This window comes from Petromyzon marinus, chromosome 21 (assembly GCF_048934315.1).
Source record: "Petromyzon marinus isolate PM22_M1 ecotype Great Lakes invasive population chromosome 21, UKy_Petmar_22M1.pri1.0, whole genome shotgun sequence".
NCBI lineage: Eukaryota > Metazoa > Chordata > Hyperoartia > Petromyzontiformes > Petromyzontidae > Petromyzon > Petromyzon marinus.
In genome coordinates this window covers 7,600,128-7,619,683 of record NC_133687.1, presented here as the reverse complement: position 1 = coordinate 7,619,683, position 19,556 = coordinate 7,600,128, and the positions used below count along the sequence as shown (strand labels likewise).

At 45.4% G+C, this 19,556-nt stretch overlaps 2 protein-coding genes across 3 annotated transcripts in view; one reads left to right on the top strand and one right to left on the bottom strand.

Annotated features, from left to right (window-relative positions):
* The first annotated feature begins 3,278 nt into the window (after positions 1-3,278).
* On the top strand, positions 3,279-6,588 carry FTH1 (ferritin heavy chain 1). Its single transcript, XM_032958096.2, has 4 exons — positions 3,279-3,591; positions 5,389-5,535; positions 5,948-6,073; positions 6,220-6,588. The coding sequence occupies exons 1-4, from the start codon at positions 3,490-3,492 to the stop codon at positions 6,376-6,378; spliced, it is 534 nt and encodes a 177-aa protein (XP_032813987.1). The 5' UTR covers positions 3,279-3,489; the 3' UTR covers positions 6,379-6,588.
* Positions 6,589-8,136: 1,548 nt separating this feature from the next.
* The window catches only part of LOC116944437 (tubby-related protein 3-like), a 44,421-nt gene continuing 33,001 nt past the window's right edge, over positions 8,137-19,556 (bottom strand). For both annotated transcript variants that reach the window (XM_032958047.2, XM_032958046.2), the window contains exons 9-11: positions 16,430-16,528; positions 15,871-16,042; positions 8,137-13,722 (exon numbers count right to left, since the gene is read on the bottom strand). In XM_032958047.2, coding sequence (XP_032813938.1) covers positions 13,589-13,722; positions 15,871-16,042; positions 16,430-16,528 — 405 coding nt within the window. In that variant the 3' untranslated portion in view covers positions 8,137-13,588. The remainder of the gene's footprint in view (positions 13,723-15,870; positions 16,043-16,429; positions 16,529-19,556) is intronic.

The window sequence follows — 19,556 nt, the reverse complement described above, 5'->3', positions numbered from 1 at the left end:
ACGACAGACAAATCGACGAATGTAACTTCGATTTCGTGTAAAACAAAACATGTAATTTTTTTTTATTATCCCATCGCAATGGGTTTCTTGGGAATAACGAAATGGAAGGAACGAATACTGAAGGCGGGCAGGAGAAACGAGATATATGCAGTGCCAAAGGAGTCAGAACCGACTATATACATATACAGGTTAGCCAGTAAACGTGAAGCAACCTTGCGTCGTTTTTGCAGCGTGTGGTTGGAACCTTTGGACCAACGTTGACCCAACGTTCCGTGTTTACTGGGTATAGACATTAAAAAAATATGAGACGGTCATTAACATGCAAACCCAGACAGAAAGAAAGAACACATAGTACAGACGAGACAGTGGGACTGAGTTAGTTGGTACTGACAGGAGAGACGGAACAGGCACATTGCAGACAAGGCAGACAGAACAAATACGACAGTACAGACGAATTCTAGATTTGAAGTTTTCGTGACTGCAAGGATCCATACTCTTTGGTTCTTTCGGTACAGTCACGTAGGTAAAAAAAACAATTGAATTAAATGTAGTTGTTTTCATTCTTATTTAATTTAGTTGTAAATAGAATGAAACAAAAATGAAAACAACTAAATTAAATTTAGTTGTTTAAATCTAGTTGTTTGCATTTTTGTTTGATTTTATTTACAACTAAATTAAATTTAGGTGTTTTCATTTTTGTTTTATTTTATTTATTTATTACCTACGTGACTTTTACCGAAAGAACCAAACAGTACAAGACGAAATTGAACAAATAACACACGGTACAGACGAGACAAAACTAAGGCAGTACTCACGAGATTGGACAAATAAGGAACGTGTCACAGACGTGACAATACACTGTACCGCACATATAAACTACACGCACCACGACAGATACACCATCATGAGCTAAGTGGTGAAAGATAATCCATTGGGCACTCGAGTCGGGAAAGATGGGACTTTTCCCCGATGCTTGTTCCATGAGGTCATGTTGCTGACTCATCGCCTGGTGCCGAAGGGCGCGTGGCGGCCCCCACAAGTGAAGTGTCACGATTTCGCATCACGATCCCGTGCGGGCAATCGGATGTATTTTGTAACAGGATGATGACATGCAATAACCATAGGGGGGTTTCGTGGGCAACCTTGCGGGCAGCCGTTTTATTTTGTTGTTAAACTTACATCTCAAGTGTAATGTAATGTAACGTCAAGATATTTGGTTAAATGTGGTGGGGAATGGGTCACTATTGAATGTCTTGGTGACAACCAGAATGTACCACGGTCAAACCGTATTGTTAAAGAATAACTAAGGGGGGAATAACTACATAGACGCAGTTTATTCCATCCCCTGTTTTGTTTATAATTATTACACGCTTTTATTTAACTCACTCTGTCTGTTGTATCCTCAAATTCTGTAACTCAATTTTTTAACCCACTTCCCAATGTGGTATCGACTGCAAACCTGGTATACGTATGTCATACTGATGACAATACTATATTCTATCATTACAAATAAAAAAATATATTTTTAACAATCTTTTTTATATGTTATGTTTCGGCTTGGCTCTAATTGTCCATGCTCAACTGACGTTGGCTGTAAATCACCACAGTCCCATACCTTATGGCAAGCTTCGGGGCCACTTCCTGGAGTCGTGGAGTTCTGCCATTACTCGTACGGTACATTTAATTAAAGCGTGTTTAAAAAAAGTATTTTAATATTACTTATTCGAATCTAAATTTGTCATCTTCCGTATACCCACTGCTGTGTTTGTTTACAAGTAGCTCTGCTAGCCATCTCGTAGCTAGCAGACCTCGACATTGGCATTTAGCTCCCAAACATGTTATCGTACGCAAGATTAGAATCCACGTACAAACGATATTTTCATTTACACAAGTCCACTATTTCAGAAGCGTGTATTGAATGCAAGCAAACTCTGGGCCGATTTCGACATACATTGTCTCATCATAACGGTCAGGTTACTTGAACGAATCAATAGTGAGCAATGTTGGAACGGGAATCAAATCATGTACAGTATATCATCAGCCACAATATTGCCTTTTATCTCGTTGAACAGGGCTGCTTAGTTGAGAAGGAATATGTTCTTGGCAATAACATCTGGCAGCCTTTTTTTAAACAAGCCTGACTTTGCTGATGAGACCTAGAATGTCAAAACCGGTCCAGAGTATGTATTCTTAAACACATGTTACTGCTGGGAAATAGGAACCTGCATTGGCGTGAAAAGACAATATGCCGATAGAATAATACGTGTTTTAATGTGGAGACATGGCACAACGTTCTGCTAATGTATGCTTTTATACAAATGAGACTTGCTTTAAATCAAAAGCCCTACTACACACGTGCCAATAATACTCCCTTTAAAGGAAATAAATATGTAGACTCAATGAATGTACGATTGTGTACCACAGCCAACGCACTGCCACAATTAAACGCATCTGGTGGTGGTGGTGTTATTGCAATAGCTAGCACAATCATTAATAGCGCTGGCTTTAAAAGTCAAAACAAGGCTTAGGTGACGTTTGCATTTCTCGAAACGTGGCCTATTACATAAGGTTTACCTTTTAAGGAAGTGTTATTGGCGGATGTGTGTTTTTATTCTAAGTTCGTCTCGTTTCTACAAAAGCGTGATATCAGCAGAACTCTGTCTTGTGTGCCCGCACACTGCACAAATATACATTAATATATCGCAGTCATTCTCAAACCGTCAATTGATTAAGGCCACACACAACACCGTTTCGTCATGGGGTTTTTTTTGGGACCATACTTCACCACCCTGGTCAGTTCGGGATGGTGAAAGGGGAGATGGCATGACCCCGTTCTGATATAACTTTCCACTTATCACTTCACTCATGGTTGAAGGCCCCACACACAATGTCAATCATGGAGATGGCATGACCGGTTCTGATAAAAAAAATCTGTCCCGTCACTGAGTTTGTGTGTGTGGGCTACCTGGTGCGGTGTGTTAACATCACCACTGGGGAGACAAAAGCGGCCGGGCGTGGTGCCTGGCCAGCCACCCCCCCCCCTCCCCCCTCTTGTGCCACAGTACCAGCCTTCGTAGGTTTGTTACACGCTAAACAGCACTTGCCCCAACAATTTGTCCCGTCTTTGTTTCGTGTCACGCACGTTTTTGTGTGTGTGCGTGTGTGTGAGAGTCGCCCACCGCTCTGGAATCGCGATTCCGTCGTTAGAATCGCGCGCTGGTAGGAATCGCGATTCCCGTAGACTCCTCCTCCACCTCCTCGCTGGGTATAAATAGAGGGAGGCTCGGCATCGTGCGCCACAGTCGAGCTGCGTTCCTGCTTCAACAGTGTTTGAACGGAACCAACCCCCTCGACTCTCAAACTCTTCGTTAAACGAGCAGACTTAAACAACTCCCTCTGTTCACAAAGCCAACCTGTTTGTTAACAACAACAACAACCCATTAATTTTGTTTATTTGTTACGCTCGCAAACGGTAGAAGCAGACACACGATGACTTCCCAGGTTCGCCAGAATTACGCGCAGGATGTGGAGGCGGCCATCAACCGCCAGATCAACATGGAGCTGTCGGCCTCCTACGTCTACCTCTCCATGGTAAACACACACGCACACACAACCCCACGCACACGCACGGCTATGGGACGTGACTTAGTACGTTGTCTGCGCACGTAGGAAGAAAGCACTGCTTTATAGCTTGTCGAACGTCAAGGGCCGTGTGTGAGGCAATGGCTGGCTGTGGAGGGGGGCGGACGGGCGGGAAAAGCGGTGTTGCGGGCGACGACGAGGGGACGGAATTAATTGGGTTTTCGAGGCGTTTTGTTGGGATGAGGAGGTCCGCGTATGTGGTTTTGGGTTTTATTGGCGAGCAAGAGGCTGCGGGCAGTGTTCGTGGCGATTAACTTTGAAGGGAAGGAATGTGTTTTTGGTGGTGAGGCGCGAAAGGGGCTCTCTCGCTCGTGGGGTGGCAAGAGGGTCGTTAAACTGATCCGTGCCACCATCTGGAACGAAGTTGGGTTTTTGGGTTTTTTTTCGAGGTGGATGAGGTGGGTTTACTGGTGGTAGTAAGTAGTAATAATGGTGATCGAGGGTGGTGGTGGTGGTGGGCGATGAGGTGGCGACGCGGGGTCTGTGGTGACCGAGGGAGGAGGGGGCGAGGCGATGCGAAATGGCGGCCGTGGGAAATAAATAAATAAATAGACAGCAAAAGCGAGACGCGTTTGTTTAAAAAAATATAGATTTTACAAGACTTAAGAATAAACAATCTGAGCGGCAGCGCATTGAAGCGGTTGACCCAATCTGTTTGTATCGTCTGTGAAATGTGAACGTTATTTTTTGACGCGTTCCCGTCCTTTTTGTTAAATGTATTTTACAGTCGTTTGCGTTTCCGACCACGCAGTTGGTATTTCGCGCCGAGGGCTTTTTTTTTAAATCTCTCCATCACTGCCCATCGACAGCACCCCCTCAACCCAAGCCACTCATGCACACGAAAGACTAATCGTCGTCTCGCAAAGGGTTGCGACCGACCCTCCGGTTAAACAAAACTCGAATCCACTGCTGGATGAATCAACCATCCCCCCCCCCACCCTTCCATCTCGACGATGCATTGTCACCTTACTTTGAAGGTCACGACTCGATCGTTGAGATACATTTGGAGGGGGATGTAATTTAGGACACTTGGTGGCAAAGGGGGTATTTGGTAGAAAACGAACATAAATTATTACCACGTAGAGAGCGACATTTGCGAGCAGAGTAGTTGCTTCAATAAATGAAAGCGTACCAGTGCGGTTATTAAGTATTTGCAGTTACTAACGAATGTTGGGCGAGTTGGAGATGCCTCGGGCCAGCTGGCCTGGAACGGGGGAGAAGGGGTTAGGTGGGGCATTGAATAGGGGAGAGACGGGAGCTGTTTGCCCGCAGAGGGCTCGCTTGGCAGGCAAAGAAGCACTTTTCTTACGTGGGCAAACGTGAGTCGATAATCGGTGGCGTGTGGAAACGTGCTCGAAATGACCGCATAGGGGAGGGGATTGTTTACGCCTACGGTATGTAATAAAAAATCATCTAGCTGGCTTACAGCCCAAATGGTTTTCTTACTCATTGGCTGGCTTTTCGGAGCAAATGCCACAAGAGTTTGAAAAGGGGGGGAAGGGCAGAGCGTTTTTTGCCTTGATGAAAATAGTTTGGAGATTTGTCCATGGATACTTAATGCAAACATTCGCGTAATTTTTCAGCATGTAATTCCATGGGTAACCTCATGGGGGTGACTTGTGATTTTAGCCAGTAGCACAGGGCTATTGCTGTAGCGCTTGGCCCGCAGCATACACACCAAGGTGGCGTTGACAATATGACGGAGAGCGTGTCCGTGAATAATCCTCTTGTGCTTCGTATTTGCAGGCATACTACTTTGACCGTGATGACGTGGCGCTGAACAACTTCTTCAAGTTCTTCAAGGAACAGTCCCACGAGGAGCGTGAGCATGCTGAGAAGCTGATGGCCTACCAGAACAAACGTGGCGGGCGTGTTGTCCTCAAAGACGTGAAGGTATGTTTTTTGCCAGACTTGGAACGACACAAATATACTTTTGGCAGTGGTGCCCAAATTAGAATAAAATCCGTATTTTTTTGCGATTAAAACATTTTAATGGTTTCACATTTCTGGCAATGGGAGTGGCTGGTTACAATTATCACGTGAAAATAACTGCATGCCCAGAAAGTCAATTCATGTACAGAGACCCATTGTTACGTAAAAACGTCGGTGAAGTCTCGCCTACACATTGACTTATCCCGCACCACAGATTAGCACGGTTAACTACATACGGTGCGCGCAAAGGAAGGCTTGCATACATAGCAGTAGAGTTAAAACCATTTCACAAAGTGTGGGGGGTGGGGGGGGGGTTGTGCTGTTGAAGATGACGTAGAGACGTTTCACATTTCCCTTGTGTGGGTGTGCGTAGAAACCCGAGCGTGACGAGTGGGGCAGTGGGCTCGAGGCCGTGCAGCTCGCGCTGCAGCTGGAGAAGAACGTGAATCAGTCGCTGCTGGATTTGCACGCCCTTGGCAGCAAGGAGAACGACCCTCAGGTACACTGCTGGAAGGATAGTGGAACGCATGTGCCTCTCAACCTTTCCCGTTCTGATGACGTACTTGGTTTTAAATCAGGTTTCATATCGATTGGCATCTCTTAACAATGGCCTAACTATGTTTTGCGGTTTTTAATGTTCTGCAGCTCTGTGACTTCCTGGAGAGCCACTACCTCGAGGAGCAAGTGGAGGCCATCAAAAAGCTTGGGGATTTCGTCACCAACCTCAAGCGCCTTGGAGCATCGCAGTCTGGCATGGGAGAATATCTGTTCGATAAGCTCACCCTTGGCAGCAGCAGCAGCTAAATCTCCATCAGCGTTAACACATGACAACGCGTTAATGTTTAGTTGCTTTGCCAGTTTTGCTTCCTAACGTAGCAGGGAGTTAAATGTCGATTCTTCATCCAAAGTGCTTTTTTGATGGTTCTTCCCCCCCCCACCTCTGCCAGTTGCTTTCGCTGCATGTCATGTGTAACATTCTAAGCAAAAAAAATAAAAATTGACAAGCATGATAAATTGTGGTGTGTTTGTTTGTGACCAATTATGCTTAAGTATGGAAATGTAGTTATGAATGTTGACTAATTTGGATTTCCTCATGCAATTTTAGTTATGTCCTTTTGAATGTCCAGCATTGAAAAGTTACCTATTACTGGTAGGAACGAAGTTGTAACCTGAGTGTACCAGCCTGCAATAGATTAATGTGTCCGTCCCCTTTCAATACTTTAACGAAGTGAAAAATTCCAATGTTCCTACCAGCCCACCCTGCAGGGACCTGTTAATGGTGCCACACGAGATGTGCAGATATTTTGTGGGGCTGCCTACAGCATTGCCACATCCCATGTGCAATGGGGGGGACTAAAAGGGTGGCCTTCAATACGCTCCCACCGACAATACTCAAATGTGAAAACACTCCTTACAAGGTGGTGGTGGACCTCACTGATGTCTTATTGCAAAAGTGGGGCCCCCCTCTGAAAATTAGTGACGAACACGGCACTACATGCTTGGACAAGATGTGACCAACCCAAATGTCACTACGGCTTATCGTGGCAGACTGGTCCACAAATGGTGTGATGTGACCCACGACCTTGAAATATTTCGGGGTAGGTGGTGTCGTGCATCAAATATAATTGCGTTGTTACGCTGATGTGCATCAGATCATTGCGATTGAGAAAATGGAGCACATACACTTAGCCAACCGGATTCACCAGAGTTGGCACGAAATTACTGTTTTAGATTGAAGGGATTTCAGGATTACGCCAACCACTCACAATTTAACTCGGACCGAAGAGCCATGCCCCGAAAGAAGAGTACCAGAGATGACAAATGGCAGGACCCCTGAGATTTCTGCGTTCGATCAGGACCAAAGTACTTTGAGGGTGTTAAAGTTGATTAGGCATGTCCTTTAGTTTTGTCTCAAAAAAGCACCTGGTACTTTTTTTTATCAACCCTCGTAAGTTGGAGTGTATACGTGGCCAATCGTGCTAATCGGCATACCTGTCAATTTTTGAGTGCTACCTAATTGCAGACCATTTCACAACGCAGGCAAAATGTTAAGGTTAAGCGTGTCATGGCACTGTATATGCACATCACTCCCATGTTTCAATAAGCAAAAGGTGTCAGGCTGGACAATGAGTATACATTTTTTTCCCCCCAAAATGAATCCTCATGACAGGCAAGGAATACGCAGCGTGCTGACGTCTACAATGTGTGTTTTTGGGTTGTGGCTTCCTCTAAGTGGTAATGCTGCTGTCAAATCTACATCGCTGTCAACCCCTTACCACTGCCCTACCTAATTAAAGACCAATTCAGACCTCATTGGCCACCCCGTGCCCTTATACATTTCAAATTCATCCTACAAAATCCCATCACAAGGGAGAAACAAACATTGCCCATATTGAAACGTATGTGCGCTTGTATGGGCTTGAAAAGTCAATTTCCCTGTACAAGAATACGGGCTAAACCGTATGGGTTGACAGTAATGCAATTGGAGGTGCGGGGACTTGCGGCGTTAACTCGTTAGCAACACAAAATACACGGTAACTGTGAAAGGAGCAAGGCCGTGCGTTTTGGAGTTGCAAGCACGATTTATTCATACCAAGTCACGTACATCTAGGAAGTGAACAACAACGTACTGCTGGGGTCAATCCACCCAATTCAGTGGAATGTATACACAAGCGAGTGGCCGATTTTAACCAATAAACCATCGCGACGATCGGCAAAATCACCGCCGTCGCATCTTGTGTCACCTAATCAACATCGTTAGGGTCACTGTGTCAGAAGCCACGTCATGTAGACACGATCGTGTAAATTGGCCGTACTTCGAGCAATCACCACGAGCAACCTCGGCAGGTGTACGTACAACGGTATAAAATCAAGCGTCGCGCACAAGCGGTGTGTATTAATAAATGCCACCGAACGCGATGTCACAGAACGTTTTGAATCACGTGCAATCTTGGGGCACACAACGTGCTACTTTCAGACTAAGACCCAGAACGCCACGGGCAGCCACCACTCGCTACAAAAAAAAACCTCACAATTGTCGTCATTCCGTATGAAACGTAACGTTTGCACGGAACGGATGTTTGGCGCCTCGCAGTTACGGGTGTTTTTTTTTGCGAATAGACTTATTTTGTTCAAATAGGTGTCGTTTATTCAATAGAACGTCGCTTGGGGAAAATTGACAAGACGACTACAAAATGCCTACGGGATTTCCCTCGTTATTCGCGACGAGGGACACGTTCCAGAGATATTCGTGAATAGCAAATTTGGCGGATATTGGCCAATGAAAACCTTTTAAATGAATTACCTTAAATGCATAAATAAGCGTTAGCTCTCATCATTTTATCTCGTCGCATTCTCTCTCATCGCTTTATCTCTCATCGCTTTATCTCTCATCACATTATCTCTCATCACTTTCGCTCTCTCTCGACGCAGTCGCGTAGCATTCCAGATGCGATTTGCGGATGGCCAACAGCGGATGATAGTGGGTTCGCGAATAACGAGGGAATGCAATCGTCCAAAAGAAGCGTAATCCTACTCGCCAACAGGATGAAACTGCAACGCGTCCTTTGTATTTTGTCGAAACAAAAGCGTTTTAGGATGCAGTGAATGGGTTCAACGTCAGAAAATCAGCGAATCGTAGTGGATTCTACCCCACTTGCCATTACGACCGGGACGCAACAGCGGAACAAAATAACAAATGCGTCGAGTATACACGTTGAGCCAGTACTGCAGTTGACTGGCAAAGAGAAACAATTAACATTTTGGAAAAGCAAAAGCTATTCAACGTTTTTGTTGTTGTTGTTTAAAGAAGACCCAGCACGATGCAATTTATTACCGCCGGGCACCATCGACGGAGCACCCGTTACAACAACACCCGTTTAGCGCACAGGTGAAACAAGACATGTGGCAACACGAACCACCACCCCGACACACGCCTCAACAACACTCCCACGGCGCCTTACTGGAAGTCAGCTTTTTTGTTGGCCCACCGTAAGTGTTGCTCGACGTTTCCGTGGAATGGTGAACCCGCGACGCCCGGCGAAGGCGCGGAGCCACCGCGCCCCTTGGTACCTTGAAAAGCCGCCCGAGATACCGTGGGGGCCTCTAAAGTGTCGCCTCCAAGTCGCTGTGGATTGAACGCTGCTGCTGTAAATATAACGATGGCCGCGTTCAAATACGGCGGGGGCATGCCACACGGAGAAGCCAAGCGAGGCAGTGAGACGATCCTGGCTTTGATACTATTTACGGTACCCTAGTTACTACAATGCTGCAGATTAATCAGCGGTTTTAACTCCAGCTGGACTGGCACCTCCGGGAGGGAGCAACACCGCTATCAACTTCGGCCCAGCGTTTCCATCCGTTGGACAATCGTGCGCTACCGGTGCAAAGCTGTGCAGCTGCGGGCAATGGAGTACAAAATTGTGCTTTGACTGTGCAGCCGTGGGCTAAGGGGGCATCGCCGGAACGTCTAATTTTCGTGGCGCTAACAAAGCGAAGGCTCGCGTGCGGGATGTTTATCGCTCTGGGGGGGGGGGGGGGGGGGTGGGGGGCAGAGTGAAAGCCACGCCAATGATTGCTTGCTATTCATTCGCACGAAGTTGCACAACTTGGTTGCAATCAGAGATGTCCAGGCAATAACGTTTTTGGGAATGAAGTAAAAATTATATATATTTTTGGGAACGGTTTGGTGGCACGAATGACTGCTCAAGCGTTGCCAGGGCATTCGACTGCCTCGCTCATTTCGCTCTGCATCGGAGTAATGTTTTAAACGAGTCAGAAGTCATATTCTTGGTTCTTTCGGTAAAAGTCACGTAGAAGGGAAATAATACAAATAAAACATAATACAATTTTTCACGACGTTTTGATTGTAACACAAGCAATCATCATCAGGTGTGAAAACTACAGCAAGAAATGTTTTGCTGAAATGGGAGAGATACTGTGGTAAGGGGTTATACAGCATCTCTCCCACTTCAGCTCAAATTTGCTTGCTGTAGTTTTCACACCTGATGATGATTGCTTGTGTTGCAACCGAAACGTCGTGATAATTTTTATTATGTTTAATTTTTATTATTTCCCTTCTACGTGACCTTTACCGAAAGAGCCAAGAATATGAATCCCTGCAGTCACGAAAGCTTTAAATCGAAATTTGAGTAAGAAGTATTTTGATGCCGAAATGCACGATGCCGGTGTGGTCATTTGTATTTGCTCATCTGTTAGGGGATTCATAAACGATTGGTTTAGAACTGTAGTTTAAATGGAAATGTCAGGCTTCCTTAGACGGATGGTCGTTTTGCTCAGGCATCGCAATGAGCAACTTGGTAACGTACAGGCCTGGCTTCCCAACGCTGTGGGTGTTGCTTTCACCATACTTCACCAAGCTGGTTAGTGCGGCTTGGTGCAGGGGGAGGCAGCCTCGAACAAATAGAAAATTAACTCGCCACTTATGTTAAGCCGTGGCCGGGAATTTAACTTAGGTCGCTGGGTTAACCAGGAGGCTCTCTCCAACCATCACTGGATATTGGCTTAAAAGTGGTTGTCCAGTTATGGGGAAATACTCTCCATACTGACCTTCATATTTATAAATCTAATAAGCAGAACAAAAATATTACTCTTAATACAATGAACTTAAATACATCTGTCATTATGCATTAACTACTGGCAGATGGCTGTGTGCCACGACTAATGTGGAAAGCTGGACAAACTTGAGTAATTACAGTAATGCTGAGTCTGGGGTCGGGCCAAAACACTCAATTAAAATCACGTCGCATCAGTGCAGAGATCACGTGGCTTGCTTGAGCCACAGGGCAAAGTAACTGTTGCAAGTTTATTTTCAAAAGAATAGCTCCGTGTTTTTTTCTTCAAAGTTTGGGGTGCACACCGTTTGTGTGTGCTGGAAGGTTCTCGATGATGCGTGTCACAAATTCACAGCTTTGTCGCGTTTTTATCGTTTCCCCACTCCCCCCCCCCATCGCTCTGTTGGAGATGTGACATTTTTGAAAAATATGCTTAAAATTCTGACAATGCCCCGGAATTCACAGAATTACAATAAGGAATCTTTCCTTTGGAAATCATCTCCGGTTTTTTTTGTCATTTGCCCTGCTAATCCGAGCCTTTGAGAACGTGAAAGAAACATCGGTATATTTAAATGCACTGATCTTAACTGTGGATGTGGCATTTTTACAACTGCTGATGAATATATTCTTCGGCGAGGTACAAAATCTAACGCAGTTGGATATTAACACTATCGCAACGATAATTTACATCCGTAAAGCTGCTGTTCAACACTGGCGTATATACCATGCTTGACATTTGCAAAGATTAATTGCTTGCAAAGATTTCATTGAGCTACGCTTGCAAAGTGTGTGTGGATGTATAATTGCTTTTGAAATTGGACGAATTTACATTTCACGGTTTTTTTTTTATTTTGACAATCTTCTGAAAAAGATTCATTTAGCCGCACGGGGAAATATTTCTTCTTCCGTTTAACACGTGGTAGGCTTACGCGACCAATTTTAGCCATAATTGGTAAGGTTTGTCACGTAAACAGAACGTGCCAATTAGTTACTAGTTCAGCACACCGGTACGTCGGACAGTAAACCCACAACATTCACAATTCGACATTTCGCCGGCAATTACAACCAGCCTCGTCAGGCGACAGCCATAATTGTGGAGAAATGCTCCTGTTTCTGTCTGGCCAATATTGTTCACGATGATTGTATGACACAGGGGTCCAAGGTGTAGTGAGTTCATGGTCTCAGCTCGGTCACCAATGACTGCACAATAATAACCCCTGCACTTAATTTGCCTATAAGTTGCGGGATCTGAGAATTTCAAACAATGGTTTCACTGTCATGCAATGATCATCACTCTCAGCGGCCGGGCGGGTAAGCGCTACCCCCATACCGTGCTGACCAGAGGTCACTTTAAGGGGTTTCAGAGGTAGCTATTATGTAACAAAACAGCTGCCATATCAATTAAAACACAATTTGCTCAGTCAACAAGCGCTGCACTGTCATTCTACGAGTGGCCCAAATTATTCTCATTGCGTCTCAAGAGAAAAACCAAGCTCAAAATGTGGGGGAAATATAATAATACGATTCTGTTTTTCCATACGTAACCCGTGATCTGTTCAATTAATACCAAGGTCATTAAATTTGCCACAATCGATGATGTTGCCTTTTATAAAGTTACAAGCTGAGGAAAACGCAATATCAATGTTTACTTTGGAAGAAAATAGGCGAAGAGCGTTTTGAATATATTATTTTACATTTAATTTGTATTCATAACTTCGTTTTCAATCATGTTTTGTTTATTTTAATGTATAGTTTTTTTAATAGATTAAATATAATAATTTAACTGTAAACAGCGTGTTAATAATAATTGGCATATAGGGTGGCTTTATTGCATTTATGTTACACAGCGGTTTTTTTGAAGGGTGTATATTAGCGAATTATTTTTTTTTACTTTTCAAATCTTTAACTGTTTGCTCATTTCCCTCCACTGCTTGATCGCTGGTTTTAGCGTTCAACAAATCGCGGGATCGTCGTGTGGAGTCGCCACCTCCACGCGACGAGCAACCGACTTGACCGGCGTGCGTTTTTATTTTTCATAAATTCCCATTGGAAATTCAGAAAAAAAACCTCGTATTCATAAATGAGTGACTTTTTCAAAAAGGTTACTTTGGCCTGTGTCTGTTAAGCCAAATGTAAACGCCCTCACGGCGGCTTTACGACCCACGGGGTTCCTAAAAAAGATACACAATGAACTCTTGGGAAAACTTAGCGCGTTGCTTTTCACGCGAGTTTTGTTGTTGTTGTTGTTATTTTTCCCTCCCAACGCCTTTCGCTCACGTCACACACAGGGAACCACACACTGAACGGGGGCCCAAACCGAGCCGCGAGCGCCGTGACTCCGAATCGGCGGTTACGCATCCGTGCCGGGGTCCACGCTGCTCGACCGGCTCGGAGGCGACGTCCGGAATCTTGGGGCCCGGTCGAGTGGCCGGAGATGGGTTTTACTCGCAGGCCAGCTTGCCGTCGAAGCTCGAGAGGGCGATGGAGAACGCTTGCAGGGCACACAACGGGTAGCTGTAGTCCATGGTGAAGATGTCCTCGGCGACGCGGCCAAACTGCATGATGATGTACTCCGCTGCACGTGCAAAAACAAAGACAGAGAATCCCCGTGTGCCGTGCAGCCTTTTTAAACAGTCCGTCGTTGGGGCCGAGTGCTGTTCGCGAGTAGCACCTATGAAGGCCGGCCGACACGGCGCATGGTGTGGGTGGGAGACGGGTGGCCAGCACCATGCTCGGCCACCTTTGCGGGCGAACAAAGACAAAGATCCCCGCGTACTTGTGTAGCCTTTGAACAGAATGCCGGGGCGAGTGCTGTTCGTGAGCAGCACCTATGAAGGCAGAATGACCAGGTGGTGGGGGGAGCAGGGGGGGTGACCAGTATCGCGCCCGGACGCCTGTGCCGATGTTTACACACCGCACCGGGTGCTCATATAAAGTTGAGTCGAACGAGGGCAGGTCCGTTACTGGTTCAGATATTCGTCACCGTTGATGGCCGTGAGCGGGAATCGAACTCAGGTCGCCTTTGCTCGAATTTATCTTGATCCCGATTTTGCAGCCTCCACGACTGAGTTATTCTAACGTTTAACCGTGGTTCATTTCCATGATGAATTTCATAATGACGTTGCCATCAGCAAATATACGATGGCTGATGCTTTTGTATTTATGCTGTAAGTGCCTGCATACTTGTTTAACGGGGCATAATCGAGGCGCATTGTAAATCTCCCTTCAATAAAATCTATCCTGAAGTAGAAGCTTAGCGCGAGATATAGCCACATTTGGCAATGTAACTTTTAACTTTGAACTTTACCCATGTATTGATATTTTGATTTAAAGCTTTCGTGATTGCAGGGATTCATATTCTTGGTTCTACGTGACTTTACCGAAAGAACCCAGAACATGTATTGATATTTACATTTTAATGTGCAGTATAAGTGAGGGACTGTGTGTTGTCTTGGTGTGGCCTGGGACTGTTGTTGTTATTTTGCTGCCTTGCCCAAGCTTGCATTTGGTATTGACAAATGCTGGAATTTTACGTACAGTACTTGTGTAATTTGTACTTCTAGAACTTTACGGATTTATTTTTAATGACTTTCCTTTATGATGGGACCTTTTTGGCAGCATCAAAGTATGAAAAATAAGAATAGGTTTTGATACAGCTGCTCACCCTGAGCTATAAAGGCTCTAAGTGCATTGTGCTTGTCCTGTCCGCCTTTTGGCATTCTCTAGTCTGACAATGGTGAGACTAGGCCATGAAGAAGGCTGTCTCTGGTGTAGACTAATCAGTTTAAAAAACAATGCTATATATTACCGTAGCGTGTTTGTTTGCATGCTCACCACCAGTACCGTGTGTGGTTAATGCAGAGATGATTCCTTGCAAAAAGTGTTCTATCTGGTGTTTGAATATCTTAACACCTCCTATTTTATTGTCATAAAGGGTAAAACCTATTGTGATTTTTCATACCTTGCTTACTTTCATCCATCTTGCACTCATATCGCCTTTTGCATTGTTTGTTGATGTAACTCGCCCTACTGGACATCTGTGAAAAAGAGCTTCATAGCTCATCGGATTTCTCCTGCAGTCTAAATAAGATAGAGGAGCCTGCTATTCTAATAAAGCAAAAAGCAAACCACACTCATAACCCGACCCACGTGTTAGCGAATGTTCGGTGCTCTGACCCGCGGGGCTCATCATCACCACCATCACGATCCGCGGGCAGATTTGCCCACTGCACATTTCGTAATTTTCTTTGGTTCTTTCGGTAAAGTCACGTAGAATGAGAATAAAATAATCAATTGATAAAATAAAATAACACAATAAAATTCTCACGACGTTTCGGCCACAACACAAGCGGCCTTCATCAGGTGAAGGGAGTGTTATTTTATTTCATCAATTTATTATTTTATTCTCATTCTACGTGACTTTACCGAAAGAACCAAAGAAGATGAATCCTTGCAGTCACGAAAGCTTTAAATTGAAATTTCGTAATTTGTTTCCACTTTCCTCTGTCTTGTTGCCAATACGCTCCAAGTCAGTGGCCACATCTTTCCGGGCACAAATCTCCTTACGCCGTCATCATCGTCAAGCCATTCTCTATTAGGCCTTCCTCTCTTTCCGATTCCTTACATCGTCACGAACAACAACAGCAGCAGCAAACAACAACACTTTCACGTGTCTACTGCCGCCGCGGTAATACTTTGGATTTCAGCCACGGCGTGAGCTCACGGTCGTTGTAGTGCACGATCTGGAAGTTCTTGACGGACGCCTGGGTGACGCGGCCGTGAAAGTTGAGCACGTACGACTGCGTGTCGTCGTTCCACACGGGCGCCTTGTTGTGCAGCTCCACCGTGTGCTCCGTGTTCTTGTTGTGCCAGCGAGACACCAGGGTCTCGTGCTCCTGGGCGGCACACGTCAAACAAAGATCCACCACCACCACCACCCCCCGTATAGCCTTCAACAGACCTGTAGGGGCAAGTGCAGTTAGCGAGCACCTGTGAAGGCCGGCACGGCGCACGAGGGCGTGGGTGGCCAGCAACCGCTGCCCGTGGTCGCGTGGATTTTTCTCCGGGTCATCCCTGTTTTTGCCCCCACGTTTAGAATTAACATCACGCGTTTGGATTATGCGGGTGCTCTACATTTCCACGTGATAAGCCCACCTCTTGTTGAGTTATCATTTGAGATAGCCAGGTCGCTTTCTGATGCAAAAGAGCAATATAGCTCAGTGAGGTTTTAGCTGGTGAAATATAAAAAAAAATTTAAGTGTAAATGTATTGAAGTTTCTCACGTTTCTGGGCTTGATTGGAACGCGCTCGTGACTCCGGTTCATTCCAGGGATGATCACCGTCATTTTCCTCGGTCCCTTGAATCCCAGGACATTTGTCTCCTAATATCGGGCGCACAAACACACACACATCAAAGCATCATCATCAACAGCAGCAGCAGCAGCATCACAACAACAACAACAACGGCACCAAATGTTGCGTCGACTGCAAGGAATCGAAGCAACCTCACAGTCAACATTATTTTCACGATCATCCCAACGACGAGGAACGGTGGTGGTGGTGGTGGTGTTGGGGTGTATGAGGGCTTTTTTTGCGCCTTTGAGTTGACAAAAATGTTGGAGGTGATTGGCGCCCTCTAGAGGCACCTGCTGCGAGTTTTTTTTCTTATTAACAAACGGGAGGGCACGAGGGAAAAAAAAACAATTCCTTGTAAGCCCAGGTAACGTCTCTCTCTCTCGGATTCCACCCGATGATACACACGCGCGCGTTGTTGCATTCGTAAGAGCCATAGGACAGACAGTGAATGTATTATTTCCGCGTATACATTTGATGTGCATCTGTCATACATTTGTTGACAGACTGGGCGTTTTCATTATATTCTTAGCTCTTTCCGTAAAGTCACGTTGAAGGGAAACAATAAAATAATAAAATATATAAAACAATAAAAATTCTCACGACGTTTCGACCATAACACAAACGGTCGTCATCAGTCACGAAAGCTTTAAATCAAAATTTAGACTGGGCGTTATTTGATTTGGAATATTCCAACTATTGTTTCGAACCCCCCCCCCCCCCGTGGTTAGACGCTCCGTTGGTTGCACCCATGACGTCACTTCCTTAAAATGAAACGGTATCTGCAACAGTTCCGCAAACTGCCAGTCGTCGCCACTGATTTCTAAGGGGCCGTCCATAAATGACGTCACGTACCTAGGGGGCGGGGCGGTGGTCAGACATTTGTGACGATGTGTGACGAAGGGATGGGGGGGGGAGAAACGTGACGTCACATTAAAATGCGCAACTTTAAATAAATATAGACAACACGTTCTACTTAATTAAATAGACTTTTAAATAAATGTTTTCTCCTACAACATCAGAGTGCAGCGCCACATTAAATACGCACTACAATGACAATAGTTTAAAGCGATTTGAAGCATGTTTAATTTTTGGGGGGGTGGGGGGTGGGGGCAGAGCTTTGTGACGTCATATTTGAGGGGGGGGGTCTGACTTTTTGTGACGCCGTGTGACTAGGGGGGGGGGGGGGGTCAAAAATCGTCCAAAATCGCGTGACGTCATATATGGACAGCCCCTAAGAAGGAAACGGGAGGATTTCTCCACAAATCTGGCTGCCCGATGATGCTAGTTGTAATTGCTGGCGAGACGTCGTACTCAGATGGTGTGCTATACTCGTAACGAATTGGCGCGTTTTGTTTACGTGACCAACCTTACTAGTTGGCTGTGTCGGGTGGTGGCGGGATTAATGACACATTTATATTTACGCGATCTAACCCAAAAACCTCGATTATGGATAATATTGGTTGCGAAAGCCTACGCATTAAACACACTGATTTATAGTTTAATAAAGTGTGGCTTATTTTAGTTATTTGCGGAACAAGTCCATGGTTTGACACACACGAATGTGAATGTGCTCCACATTCCATTCTGTCGTGGATGATATAGGTCAGATCGTCTGAGTGCGTCCGACACCGCGGTATTCTATGAGCACTTCTCCCTGGCAAAGAATAATGACACACTAAAAAAGCTCAAATCACTGGGAGAGTGATAAACAGAAATCCATCGCAATACCGTTACACGCGCATCATGATAATGAACGCGTTCGTTTTTGCAGGCAACGTCTCCGATTCACAATTGACTTTTGGATCAGTTCACATAACGATCTGCACCAAAGTTGTGTCGTTAAGAACCCTCCACAACCCAACACAGCCCAACAAATTACATTGCCACACGTAACAGGCGTTTTAACAACGCGCTCCCCCCCTGCAGTGAGTTGAAGAACAATCGTCACCGCCACATTTTTTTGCAACCGGATACCACGTAATAATACTCCTCCGCTAAAAAACCCAATTACTCTGTGAGAGTGAACGGTTACTTAGACAACAGCATAACCCATCAGGCAAACTCCGGTCATCCTCGCAGCGGCTTTTGGCCAACCATCGAACAAAGACGGCGGTCACCGCATCGCGCGCTTTTCGGATGCGCTTATGCTGCCGTCTGGAACGCTCTTCCTTCCTATATTAGGAAGCCCCAGGAGCTAACGCACTTTAAAATCATCCAGTTTGAAAACTCATTTCTTTACAGCTGCTTTTTGTGTTTAGTATCTTGTCCTTCCCCAGCACCTCCGCTGCCACGGTTTGGGCCATGCACGGGTGCGAAAGAAGTTCAACATACAGTGAGGGAAAAAAGTATTTGGTCCCCTGCTGATTTTGTACGTTTGCCCACTGACAAAGAAATGATCAGTCTATAATTTTAATGGTAGGTTTATTTGAACAGTGAGAGACAGAATAACAACAAAAAACCCCAGAAAAACGCATGTCAAAAATGTTATCAATTGATTTGCATTTTAATGAGGGAAATAAGTATTTGACCCCTCTGCAAAACATGACAGTACTTGGTGGCAAAACCCTTGTTGGCAATCACAGAGGTCAGACGTTTCTTGTAGTTGGCTACTAGGTTTGCACACATCTCAGGAGGGATTTTGTCTCACTCCTCTTTGCAGATCTTCTCCAAGTCATTAAGGTTTCGAGGCTGACGTTTGGCAACTCGAACCTTCAGCTCCCTCCACAGATTTTCTATGGGATTAAGGTCTAGAGACTGGCTAGGCCACTACAGGACCTTAATGTGCTTCTTCTTGAGCCACTCCTTTGTTGCCTTGGCCGTGTGTTTTGGGTCATTGTCATGCTGGAATACCCATCCATGACCCATTTTCAATGCCCTGGCTGAGGGAAGGAGGTTCTCACCCAAGATTTGACGGTACATTGCCCTGTTCATCGTCCCTTTGATGCGGTGAAGTTGTCCTCTCCCCTTAGCAGAAAAACACCCCCAAAGCATAGTGTTCCACCTCCATGTTTGAAGGTGGGATGGTGTTCTTGGGGTCATAGGGAGCATTCCTCC

Bases quoted from the DNA above. Each gene is read 5' to 3' on its own strand.
- FTH1 (XM_032958096.2), top strand. From the start codon at position 3,490: ATGACTTCCCAGGTTCGCCAGAATTACGCGCAGGATGTGGAGGCGGCC. The intron at 5,536-5,947 runs GTATGTTTTTTG...GGGTGTGCGTAG, and splicing joins TTGTCCTCAAAGACGTGAAG to AAACCCGAGCGTGACGAGTG. The intron at 6,074-6,219 runs GTACACTGCTGG...AATGTTCTGCAG, and splicing joins GCAAGGAGAACGACCCTCAG to CTCTGTGACTTCCTGGAGAG.